The sequence below is a fragment of the Haemaphysalis longicornis genome, unplaced genomic scaffold (assembly GCF_048455015.1).
Source record: "Haemaphysalis longicornis isolate Haplotype H1 unplaced genomic scaffold, Haemaphysalis longicornis Haplotype H1 scaffold_279, whole genome shotgun sequence".
NCBI classification, from domain to species: Eukaryota; Metazoa; Arthropoda; class Arachnida; order Ixodida; family Ixodidae; genus Haemaphysalis; species Haemaphysalis longicornis.
Genome location: NW_027526328.1, coordinates 33,404 through 46,580, shown reverse-complemented (window position 1 = coordinate 46,580; position 13,177 = coordinate 33,404). Strand labels below are relative to the sequence as shown.

At 48.5% G+C, this 13,177-nt stretch overlaps 1 protein-coding gene across 2 annotated transcripts in view; it reads right to left on the bottom strand.

The window, feature by feature from the left end:
- LOC144172950 (protein turtle-like) overlaps window positions 1-13,177 on the bottom strand; it is an 82,992-nt gene that overhangs the window by 41,800 nt on the left and 28,015 nt on the right. For both annotated transcript variants that reach the window (XM_077701544.1, XM_077701545.1), the window contains exons 4-7: window positions 8,023-8,138; window positions 5,921-6,074; window positions 3,970-4,257; window positions 2,262-2,546 (exon numbers count right to left, since the gene is read on the bottom strand). In XM_077701544.1, the coding sequence (XP_077557670.1) occupies window positions 2,262-2,546; window positions 3,970-4,257; window positions 5,921-6,074; window positions 8,023-8,138 (843 nt within the window). The remainder of the gene's footprint in view (window positions 1-2,261; window positions 2,547-3,969; window positions 4,258-5,920; window positions 6,075-8,022; window positions 8,139-13,177) is intronic.

The window sequence follows — 13,177 nt, the reverse complement described above, 5'->3', positions numbered from 1 at the left end:
TTATTACACCAATGTGACGTGTACTGAAGACGGTGGAAGCTAAAGTACGTGCACTACCTAACACTAAATTTTGGCTTTCAATCCATGACGTGCTGTACAGACTAATTGCTCCGTCTGATTGCTTGCTACGAAGACACTCAACCAAATCATCATCGTCGTCCCCATCAACCTGGTTGTGTGCACTGCAGGACGAAGGCCTCTCCCAAAGATCTCCAGTCGTGTGTTAGCTAGGTTCACCCTTTCCCCCAAATTTTTGTAGCTCATCCCTCCATCAAGTCCTTGGCCCACCCCTATTGTGTTTACAAAATATAGTAAACAACGAAATATAATTAACAAATTTCCTTCAGTCTACAAGTCTAGGCCTTGTACCGCACAGACGGGTCCTCCATAGACTTAAAAATAAGTGACTGCCTGGGCTCGAGATGACAGGACCGGGCTACGTGTTATGGGCCCAGGTCGGGCTCAGGCTTCATATAGCAGGCTTAGGCTTCATAAAGCGGACTCAGGCAGGGCCCAGCCTTAAAATCAGGCCTGGTTCGATCCCGGGTTTCGGCACCAGAATGTCGCGGAAAGTGACGGGAGAAAAGAGTCAAGCAGCCGATCGCCCGATTCCTGGGGCAGAACACGAGCCACTGCCATGAGCGTGAGGAGCGAGCTATACCCGTGCCCCCATGCCCATGCGAGCCGCCTCTTTATTATCATCAACACAAGCAGTGCTTTAGCCCACATAGCATGCCGGATGGCCAGCAGCAGCTTGCATTTTCAGTGCATGCTCTAACCGGATTCAATCGATGTACTAGATGGCGCGGCACTAGGGCATTGTAATGAGCAGTTTATTTTACCACAGGAAGCCTACAAAAGTGAATGGTGCCATAGCTGTTCATCGTTATATCCAACATATTGCTATAAACAGTGTCGTTATAACGGACTCGACTGTACCCTCAAATTTAAACTTTTGACCACCTTGAACACTAGGTGAAGTTTCAAACTTCTACAAGAAAGCGCAAAATTACGGCAGAGACGACAGAACAACAAGCACATAATTTTGCGCTTTCCCGCAGAAGTACGCTGTGCCGAATAGTTTCATCTCACGGAAACTTGCGGAAACAGTGCACAGACGAGAAGAATGAGTAACAGCGGGACGCGGCTATATACAGTCGAACACGGATATATCAAACACGGGTATACCGAATTATTGTCTATATCGAACTCATAAATTATCCCCTTGAAAATTCTGTATAAAAGTATAGGAATTCGTACTTCTATATCGAACCGCATTTTTCGAGACATTGCTTATATCGAATGCCGCGCGAGCTGGAAGGTGCTCTTCGGCGGTCGCTGCACCCCCGATTGAGGTTGAGGAGGATATAGAGGAATGCGCGGGCATGACGAAGGCTGGCTCGCAAAACTAATCCCCCCTACCGGAACGAATTTGCGCTTGCCCAGTCGGGCCCCGCTACCGGCCGCCGTAGCGTTAGCGGACGGAGCCCGGTATGCTAAATCTCTCTAGGCACACAAGCCCGAACGCTCGGAAAATGTGACAGTGCGAGGTAGGGATGCCCCGAATGCGCACGTCCTTTTTTTTTTTTTTTTTGCGGCTGCGTACGTTCCCCGGCTTGCCGAAAACGAGTTTTGTTTTCTCTCTCTCTCTGGGTCTGTCTTCCCCCAATGTCGTCTCGGGAAAGGGAAGAGGGAACGAAGGCGCTGGTGGCCTCCTCCTTCTTTTGCATTTTGCTGCTGTTGCTGCTGTTTGGCGAGTTGTCCCGCACCTTTCGGAGATCACTGTTTCTCTCGGAGATGACCATCGCGAGCAGCTCGGAATTGTTACCTTCAAAGTTCTTGTGGTACGTGCGCGCTGTTCTTCTTTTGCGGGCGTGTTGTGCGTGGTGTGCGAAGGCGCAGCGTACTGCTGGAATTTTCTAGTTGTGCAGCCTCGAGAAGATCGAGACCAGCGTCTTTAATTTCATTTCCAGGACGAAGAAACAGGCGATTTTTTTTCATGGAAATAAAGTGTCCTGTTGCGTCCTGATTGCGGAATTAGTTGTCATTTTTGAATGCGACGATCGACAAGTGATCGTCCGCCATAGGTGAGGTCTCAGAGCCCATATTTTTTATATCAAATTTTTCATATATCGAACAATTTCGCGATCCCCTTGGAGTTCGATATATCCGTGTTCGACTGTATTGTCTTGTCCGGGCGCTCTTTTCGCGAGCTTGCAATCAGTGAGGAGAAAACCCTGGCTCTGGCCACGGGCACTGACCGCGCACGAGCACCTCCATGACGGCGGAGGAGCCACCCGTGGAGTGTATGTTGAAGGGGGAGCAGAGGTAGCGGCCCTGGTGCTCGTAGGAGACCCGCTGGAAGAAGAGCGAGCCGTTGCTCAGGTTGACCACCCCGTTGAGGGCGGACGCCTCGAAGGGCCGGTTGTCCTTGAACCAGGTGACGAACTGGATGGCCGGGTTGGCCTGGATGTAGCAGCGCACCACCCCGGACAGGTTCAGCGGCATGTACTGGAAGGCCGGCGTGAAGTTCACCCGCGCTGGGTCTGCGAGGGAGGGGAGGACTGTCGTCACCCCCACCGCGTCCACCCACCCCCCAGAGGCACTCAACACGCACCGGTTGCGAAGTATCAAAAATTGAAGCCGTTCAACTGAACGTGAAAGCTGTTGGAAGTGCAGAGCAGTGATTCGCCATAATGGGCTGTGGCGCCGTTATCCGCTCACTGCTACCACCCATCACGCTCTTCGCCACCCTGTCTCACTCCTCTCTTGATGAATGGAACGGAGGTTTATCCAATGCAATTCAAATTTCCTGCCTTCGCAGAGCTTGTGCGCCCCCTGCCTAGAACAGTGCCAGCGGGAGCCCTGTTCTTTTTGTGCTTGCTTGTCCTCCCGCACGTGCTGGCATTGCACTCCCACTTTTTTTTTAAGTGCGAATGCACTTTATAAGCGACCCCAAACCATCCACCGCCAGGGGCCGGCGGCGGCGGCGGCGGCGTCCGCAGTGCTCCTCTATATTTAAAAAAGAAACAGCATCCGGCGCCAGGTTTCGATCCGCGGACTTTGCGGCCGCAGCGCGACGCTCTACCGACCAAGCCACGGACGCGACACTGATATCAGTGTTAGTGACGCGCCTTATATCTTTAACGCATTCAAACTACGTCGTCAGCGGCGTGCGTTGGCGACTCAGCGGCGTTATAGCGGCTTGATAACTGCGTGGTGTACACGTGATACTACAAACCCGATGGAAGAGATGGAAGAGAAGGCGGCGAGGCGGTGGGCTGCGGGGGCCGAGCGCAAGCGCCGCAAGCGGGCCGACAACCGTGCATTCGCACTTTCACATTCTCCCCCTCGGGGAAATGCGGGGGAATTTTTTTCGTTTACTATCGTGAAAACCACCCCAACGAGCATTCCTGACTAAATGAACACGGGCGCTGTATGTTTTGCCTCAAATGTACCTGCAGTTTTCTTTGCATTAAACAACAGGGAGATATATGAAAAGCGCCAGCGGTTCATGAGTTTCGAACGGTTATGACTATTTAAAGCACCTGATTTTCGAAGCCTCTGTAAGACGCCTGATTCCGCAGTCGAGGATTAAGTGTTACAGCGAGCTATGATGACAAGGCGAGCACCTAAAGTGCTCTGCACTTAAAAACCTGCTGGTGGAAAACAGGAGGGGCAAGCACGGAGCGAGTTGACTAGCCTGCCATCTGTCGACAGAAAGAGTGCTTGTGGCTGCTGCCGTAAGACATAAAGTTAAGTACGCATAATTTAGTGGTTCCTAATTAGAAAAGCAAGCTTGATTTTACTAAGCTGTGTTATTATTAAGTAAATGTTTAGCACTAAAGTTCTGTTCTTGTCCCCTAGCTGGCTGGCCCCTCGGCTTCTTGAACGAATCAAGGGTGCCCGTGCTGCCTGGATTGTCGACTGAAGAGCCCTCTCTTTCCGCGTCTCTCTCAACCCACTCACACTCGATGTTGAGGTAGGCGGTGGCGGACTCGGGGGCGCCGATGCCGTTGGAGATCTCGCAGGTGTAGAAGCCCGAGTCGTCGGCTGCCGTGGGGTTGATGAAGAGGGTGCCGTCCTGGCGCACCAGGGTGCGCGTCTGCAGCCACGTCAGCTTGGAGATCTCCACCCCGTTGTAGAACCAGCGGTGGGTGATGTTGGAGGGCAGCGCGCGCGCCTCGCACACAAACTCGGCAAAGTTGCCCTCCAGCTTGGTCAGGTTCTGCGGAGGGGTCGTGATCACCGCAGGGCCTGCAAGCACAGCGGGGGTTGTTTGAGCCGAGACTTTTCACCTTCGTGAAGCGCTGTATTTCGTCAGACGCAAAACACACGAGCCCCTGTTCTCGGCCACTGTTGCTACTCTCCCGATCTTCATCTTACCACCTCAGAGACATGTGCAAAAAGCATGGCAAAAAGCAGGGAGGTGTGGGTAACATTGTCCTGCCACTTTTCGAAACGAAATGGAGCTTATATTTACACAGCTGGGAAGGATGGTTTCGAGCCTCAATTGCATGCCGACCATGCAGTGGCCCGTTGATAAGCGACACTGTGGTCCACCTAGCCTGGTAGTTCCTGGTTAAGTACATGGCACCATCCAGCGACTAGTTGGAGGACTAGGTGTAGCGCTCCCATTGTGAAGTGGACGACTCAGTTGTAATCGGATAAATACAGGAGGCAATGGCACACCATGCAGACGGTTATGACATGCTCCAGCAGATTTGACTGCAACATTCTTCCATGGGTTGTGTGGCAAAGGTCAGTCTCCATGCCAAGTTCAGAGGCATGAGGAAAATTTCTTTGCCCCTAGCCAAATGTAGAACCTTCCAAAAAGGGCAAAGTGTAACTCTGACACAAGTACAGAACTACATCACAGCGCAACATCGAAGACGAAGGCGGCAGACTGTCAAAATAGTCGTGGCTGCAAAAGCATGGCCATTCTACTGATCGTAACAGTGCCAAATGCCACCAAAATAGATGTGGCTGAAAAGCTGCACACATCCAGGCCACTACAAGTGTTTACAGTTTTCCAACCCCAAGTCATTCACAAAAGTGTAGTAGCCACGTAGCAAAACCTTGCTTCCCTTATATTTTCTTGTTAGCAGTAAGCTCAGCTGTAAAAATTGCAAGTTGGGACAGGAGTGCCCATTCCATAATGCAGGTAGAGGATGTACTTGACAAGATGCACAGCCCAGCTTCAGCCCACCAAAGTGTCCAATTGAAAGGTCGTTGCTGTAGAGTAAAGGCGTTATCGGTCTGGTTCTCACACATAGCTTGGGGCTGAATCACAGCTTTCGCAAATATTTTCCTTTTCGCAAATATTTTTCTTTCCCCTACCATAGCGTACGAGAATAAAAGAAAATTGCAGAAACTTCTTCCCAGATGAGATTTATGCTCATTTAATGCTCATTTAAGCCACACCGCTATGTGCCTTACTTCATTAAACGAGCCATGAAGACAAAATACAATGCGCCTAGTACCAACAGCAGTGCGCATCATTACTTCTATGTTTACATGTATTTTCATAACTTTTGTTCTTGACCACACCATTCTCACTGCTGTAAAATAGATATGCATTACATTTAAGCACAAATAGCTTCTTCAGCAAGCTTGTAAGCCCTGCGTAATTAGTGTTTGCCAGCCTCAGCAAATCGCAGAGCTGCCACATATGACATCATGGGTCCTGTTGTGGGAAATGAGCTAGTCGTGGGTCACATGGCCATTCCCTTTTTTCCTAATTAAATAGCTTATTTGAGCGAAGTGTGCGTTAAAAGTGGCATCAGCATGATTCTAACGAGGCAATCTTTCGAATGAACAAAACTTTCATTTTGTCGGCATGGCCCCTTTAAATAAGCACCTAATAAGAGAGTCGGCCCAGCGCGGAAGAGGAGGAGGGCAGGGGAGGGGAGGCACCCACCGGCCACGATGACCTTGGCCAGGGCCGAGTCGCTGCCCTCGGAGTTTCGGGCCATGCAGGTGTAGTCGCCCACGTCCGTCTGGCGCAGGTTGGAGATGCGCAGCTCGGTCGGGTGGATCTGCACGTTGTTGCCCTCCTCCAGGGGAAGGTTGTCCTGCGTGCAACGGTCGAGACGCGAGAGACGTCACCACTGCTGACGAGAAGAGGGGGAGAGAGACCGTCTCCACCAGCAAAGAGGTGTCGGCCTGGGGCAAACCTTAGATTCGGACGAGGTAAGGACGGAGAAAAGACATGGGATGAAAGATGACGACGACCACGGGTAACGAGCAGAAACATAATCCACAAGTCCGTTTTCAGTGCATGCTTCAAGTCTCTGCTGCGACAGTTCCAAAGGCACACGTCCAGTGTCAAAGCTTTGGAAACAGTCCAATATCTGGGGAAAGCCACAAAATGCTAAAGAACTAGACGTGAGCTCAGAATGACACTATGTACGGCAAGTGGCTGCCAATGCATTTTAAGTAAAGGGTGCGCTAATATTTGAAACTTCTGAATATCAAAGCAAATGACACACTATTTCATTCAGCATCAAACCAAATACAGTCGAATCCCGCTACAACGAAATTGACGGGATGTGCGAAAAATTTCGTTGAAGCGAAAATTCGTTGAGGCGAAATCTGCCCCAACACACCACGGAAAGGCCAGAAAAATAGCCCCGTGCGTTTCCGCAACATTGGCAGCATAATACAATGTTTAGAAAAAGGAGTGACGCGCAATAACTCATGTTTATTCGGATAACAAACATACCAATGGTTATCTGTTTTTTCACCACCCAAAGAACGCGTTACGGAGGGGGGTGAAGATATGCAGGCGCAAAACGTATCGCTGTACAACAAGGCGTGTCCACCGAGATGATTACTTGCAGATAGCTGCTAGGCCGTGGGAAGCCCCCCTCTCGCTTGTGGCAGGAGCAGTGCCGTTATCTTATCCTCTGACAGGGCACGGCAGCTACTGGCCTTGGCAGGCAAGACGCGCGCGCTTGCATTTAACAGGACCGCGCGCTCGCGACTAAGATAGGATGACTAGGCTTCAAGACCAAACGCGCTAACATGATTTTCGCTCTTGGCTATGAAGAATGGTAGAAGGAAAACGGCAAGGACAGCTGCTCACAACGCATACATGACGGCACCGCGCTAGAAGTTCACTCTAACCGCGCCACGACCGCGCCAGCAGCGGAGCACATTCATGCAATTTCAACTGGATACGGATTGGCTGTAGCTCTGGCTCCGCCTTGGCGAAGCGGGCCTGCGCCTCGTGTAAAGACGGCCAGCCACATCGTTATCACCATCAAGCAATGGCGTGCGCCTATGAGTTATTTTTTGTTTTGTTTTGGGTGGCGGTGTGGTCGCAACGCGCATTTTCGGTGAAACTAAGCGTCCTGAATGTATAAAAAGTTACAGATAGCTGGCGCTATGCTTATTTTATTGTCAAATAATTGTTCAAACCCAGCCCAAATCATCGAAAATTTCGTTGAAGCGAAAGCAAGCCTGACAAATGGTTTGTTGTGGCGAGGACTTTGTTGCATTGACTTCTATGGCTAGCTGACGGGGAATTGGAAATATTTCGTTGAAGCGGAAATTTCGTTGAAGCGGCGTTCGTTGTAGCGGGGTTCGACTGTAGCGCGAACTGAAACTTTGCGTACCATTTTCAAATTATTTTGAGTTTGGTAACAAAAATGGACAACCGTTTCAGATCACAAATATGTGAAATTACGCAGTGCTGAAAACAAGAACTTCAGGCTTCCCGACAGCAGTGAAAGCCAATCAAAAAAGTAGTCCACAAAGACAATTGAGTAAAGTTGAGAATGTAGACCCGGCTCACCCTCGGTGCTTTGTGACATGCTCTCAAACATCACAAAAAATAGATGAAAACCGGAGAGGGAGATGTCAGCTTTAATTATTCCCTTCTCTGTAATCCAGGCATCACTGGCAGTCAAACTGGCAGTCAAACAAAAAGCTATTCATCCATTAGTGTCCCTTCCCAGGTACTAATAATATTGGAGGATATGGTGGCAGGTATAGTATATAGTAAGACGGCATGCCTACCTTGTACCATATGATGGTCGGGGGCGGGGTGCCCTCAGCCTCACAGGGGAGCACCACTGACTCGCCCACCTTCACATAGATGATCTGCTCCGGCTTGGACTTGAAGTGCGGGGGCGCTGCAGCACGGTAAGCAAGGCACGCGCGTCACTCCACTACACTGGCCGTTTCCATCACCACACTGGCACCGGCAGAAGCAGCACGCTTCACCACAACTAGGGCAGAGCCGACAAACGCTGCAGGCTGCGCATTCTGCTACACGCTTACCCTTAGCAAGAAGTAGCGGCGATCAGAGCTTGTTTATTTTTAGGCTTGTGCAAATAGTAACATTTTAGCTCGAAGCGGATTCAAAGCGAATAGTCCTTTGGGTCAAATACTTTCGAAGCGAATTCGAATAGTTATCAGGTGTCCGAAGAACAAAACTGAATAGTTTGAAGTTGTTCTATGCCAAAATTCTTTATTTCTAAGGTTACAAGAATCCTGTGATAACATATCTTAACCAGTAAAAAAAAATTATGTGTATAGACTAGATGTAGAAGAATGTGCTCCCTGCTACACAGATAACAACCTAAAACACATACATGCATAAAACATCACAGATAATCCTTTGGTAACATATTTCAAGTAGCAAAATAATGGCATAAAGACTAGCAGCTCCACATGCAGTGAAGAAGGCACTCCCTTCTACTAGGTACAAGTGTGATCAACACCTGCTCACTGCACACATGCCACACGGTAACCAAACAAATTGTTTTGTTACCGTTTCATTGTTTGAAACAATGAAACAGGACCCTTGACCACCTTGACAAATGTGCGCGCGTAAGATGGCTACGACAGCGCTCTGAATGTGGCTTATCTTGTCTTGGCTCCACATGTAGTCAAGATGTAGGCCTGATGTCAATGATACTGCAGCTTGCCTAACGCAACCGAAACTCCTGATAGTACCTGAAAGCAGTTTTGATATTCGTTCAACATGAATACTTCGAAATTTCGGAAATTTTAAATTCGGGTCGAAGCACATTCGAATACTGTAATATTCGTTCAAATACTTGAAGCGCTTGAATATTCGCACAAGCCTATTTATTACCTGTAGTTGCCATGCCAAGAAATTTAGGATTGGCAGACGATTTCTCAAAGAGCACCAGCACAGCTGCAATGTCCATAGCTACTGCCACGGCCGCTGGATGAGAGGCGCACTGACGTGCGGCCTGCCGTGTGCTCCCAAACCGGCGTGAGGGTGCCTAGTACCCATCGCTGCCGCGGCGGCGCCACCGTTCCGGGACTGGTTGCGGTGAGCGCAGCCCGCGAGACGCCGGCTTTTGGGCCGCTTATTTCGAAGTGTGGGCTTATCATCGGCGTTCCACGCTCCGCATAAGGCATTTACCAGCACTAATGTTACGCCTGTTAAAAGACAAACACGATTAGCGGCGGCCGAGCTTAATTTGGTCAAGGTGGAAGTTAAATTCCGTTCACAGCAGCAGCATTACGCGTTGATAGTGTGCCTTCTGTCTTGCATTGCTGTGTCGTTGCGTCTCACGTCGGCCGGCATGCTCTTTGTGACCTCACGCACGGCGGAGATTTACGTTTTGTCTGCAATCTGCGACTGCAGAGAATATATTAAAATTCCCGACAAGCAGAAACAATGTTTTTGTGACGGCGCTTGTTATTTATGAGTGCCAACACTTCTCAATGTTTAAGACGTAACCAACTTTTATGTAGGGTTTTCCTCGTGCACTAAATAAAACACCCCAATTCGTATTAATCTCACGGCACATATGACTTGATTACACGTTATTTAGTTATGAAGTAATACTAATATCATGTCGGCCCTTTTTTATTTGATAATATATATATATACAGTTGAATGAAAAGCGATTCCAGTTTCTACCTGATATTTTTACTTCTTCCCTGTAGCCTCTAAAAAAATTAAGGAGAGCAGATGGGATTTCCGGGTCGACAAAAAACTTAAAAAAAAATATTTGGCGAGCTTGGCAAGCTAAATTTTTGCCCGGACACGAAAGAAAAAAGCGAAATTGTACAGAAATTCCAAAAATTGCCTAATAATGCGTAAGCATTCGAACACCGCTTTTCCACTTCACGTTTTCTTGTTTTCTTTGCTATTTTAAACCAACAATTGTACATCTTGAATATCATAATTATTAATTGTTCTAACTGCGTGAATTACACATTATTTGTGCAGATACAAGGCATTGCACTTGTTGCATTACGTAGAGATTATGCTAGGGTACTCAAAAAAGAAAGCTGACGTAATAATAACGTATGTGAAAATTTTCTTACGCTACGAAAATTAATTCGAATTGAAGCACAGTATGTTCACAGATCAAAACTAGCGCAACGTCTTTAGAGCGCGCTAATTTGAGCGCATACTAGTGCTGCTCCAGGAGCCCGGCCGTTAGCTTCTGGGATAAATGCGTATGGGTTTAAATCGGCGGTGAAATAACGGAGGATATAGCGCTTGTTCTCATCGCAAAGTTTGAAAAATGCTTAGCAACGTGGACCGCGTACGCACTGTTTCTTGAACACAGCACGGTGCATTTATTTTTCTTTCTATACAACCTCGAGCTGTAATCAAGTTTTCATAGCGCGTTTAAAGGCATTGTCGTGCCTGCGAAAATAAAACAACCCAAATCTCTATGCGCGGCAAGACATGATCGGGCCAGTATAAGAGTATCAAAAAAAAAAAAAGACACGCATAGCAAAATGTCTAGTCTTTTCAAATCCTTTTTCGACCATCCTATCGCCTGTCCTCGTTTTATGAGGTGCGCATTCCGCCCGGCCAACATGTTTTTGCAAAGAAGTGTCTTTAGGCAAGCTTTAATCCGTCGCCGGCAAATATTCATCGCTCTCCCGTGTGTCGACACCGCGTTTCCCGAGAAAAGGTGACATTTTTGAAATTTCGGACGAATAAAGTCCCACCAAATACCTGCCGCTTGAACTGTAACTAATGAACTTGCGGCTTTAAACTGTGCAACGCGGTTTACGTGCTGTGTGTGAGACGCTTTGTACAAAGTTAACCGGTGGTTATTATCTTTTTGTTGAATATTATCTTTTTTTAACAATGTTGTCGAATATGGAGCATCTTTATAGATTTGTTAGATTTAAAATGTATTGCCTATATCTCATTCAAGAATTATTTTAGCTTCTGGCTGCTTCAGTCACGGCCGGGCGGCTGGATCGAGCGACAGACTGGCACACTTACATACATACGGACAGACAGTTTTCGCGGTTGAGTAGCCCAGGAAGGACAACCACATCTTTAAAACCCGTGCGCTGGCTGTCTCTCTCAGTCGGTGCAAGCGCTCGCCTACGGGGACCGCCCCGCTCCGTCCCGAAACCAGTCCCCGAACGCTAGCGCCGCGAGGGAGTCGAGCGGCGGCAAACGTAACCACCGCCACTCACGCCCTCGCCCGTTGAAATCCGGGCGACGCGGCAGGCCGCACCTTGCGTGCGCTCTCATCCAGCGGCCGTGCTACTGCACACCACTTACAGAGGCCAAGCAACACTTTTTAAAGAAATCGCGAAAGTTGTCTGGTGTCTTGAAGCAACAATGTAGCAATTTACAGTTGCGTGAATTTATGTCTCAGTGATCAAAAGTATACACCTCTTTTTCTTCGCCGGTCGCCTTACCTGAGTACTGTTCGTTTCAGACGGCTAAGGAAATGCGGACCTCCGATCCAGCCTTTTGACTTGGGCTTTCTGTTGTCTGCGCAGTGCTTCACATCTCTAACCCTGTATCCCCATGTCACTGCCTGTCCTTGCCTCAAGCAATCCCATCTAAATCCTTCCCATTCAGAGCTTATACGAACACCTCACAACCAACGACCAGGCAAAATTGTTGTTTTTCAGTCAAGCACACACAGATCTCCCTCTGCTAAACCCTGAAATCCTTTGCTGATTATCTAAGGTAATCCACCGCGTAACTGGCAAGCCCGTTATGAATCAACATAATAAAAATAAAAGGGGTGCACTAATGGGAACCATGCCATTGGTCAGCTTTGGACTCCCACACGATCTTGTAGAACACAGTTAACGAGACAGCTAGCTATTTCATAAGGCAGACGAACACGGCAGGAAAAGAAGAAAAAATGTCTTCTGGTCGCAGTGCCATCGAGTCAGATAGGCTAACTTAAGAATTGCTTACATATTATGTGCACAACGTATAGGGCTCATACAATAAAACCTCTATGTAACGAAGTTCAATGTAATGAAACACCTGATGTATTGAACCACAGAATTCTTTTTAACTTCAAGTGTATACATATATATGCACACCATGTATTTTCACCCTCTGTGTAACGAAGTCCATTTCCTAAAATTTCAATTTAACGAAGTGTAATGGACAACTAGGCATGAAATTTTGGTTGTAGAAGTAGGTCTTGGGAGACACAAGCGCTGAAACAGGGTATCAATAAAACGTGAACAACACGGGCTGCCCAATGCCGCAGATGCAGCAAGCCATGGAGTTTGTGAGAGAAATCCTTGCCTACAAGCTCCTTGCCTACAAATGGCGAATGGCACCACCGCCGCTTTGCCCTTCGTTCAAGTTCGCTAAAGCTTGTTGGGTTCCATCATTCCAGCAAGTGCATGGCAAAGCCTTTGTGGGTCTTTATGAGCCTTGTGCGCACGTTTTTTTCATGCCCGCATCCGTGATTGCCTGCCGGCGGCGGCTTCTGCCTCGGCCAGAAAGCAACTTGCGCTGCGCTCAGCGGTGGGAGAAGCCTGATGAGTCAGAGTGACGACTTTCGCCAATGCGGAAGCCCCCACCTTATGGCGGAAGCTTCGAAGTGGTCCGGGATGCCAGCTGGCCCTGCCAGAGACCACCATGGAGGATATTTGACGGGTGCTTTCGTAAGCGCAGTGTACGACGCTTTACAGTGCAAATTAAGCCCATATTATCAGCTTCTTTCCCGCATGAACAACTTCGTTTGCTTCTCGTGTTGCATTTCGGCGAATGGTTAGAAGTGGTCGCTGGAGCTTCCTGCATCGTGCAGGTGGTCTCCACAAGCTGCATCAGCGTACCCGTGGCTTGCGAGGCGCGTTTTTGCGTGCAGAAAAAACTCCATGTGGTTCACGCTAACGCCCACGTAGATGAGTAAGCTCCAGCAAAAACAGAAACAGTGCGCCAGTCGTGTATATG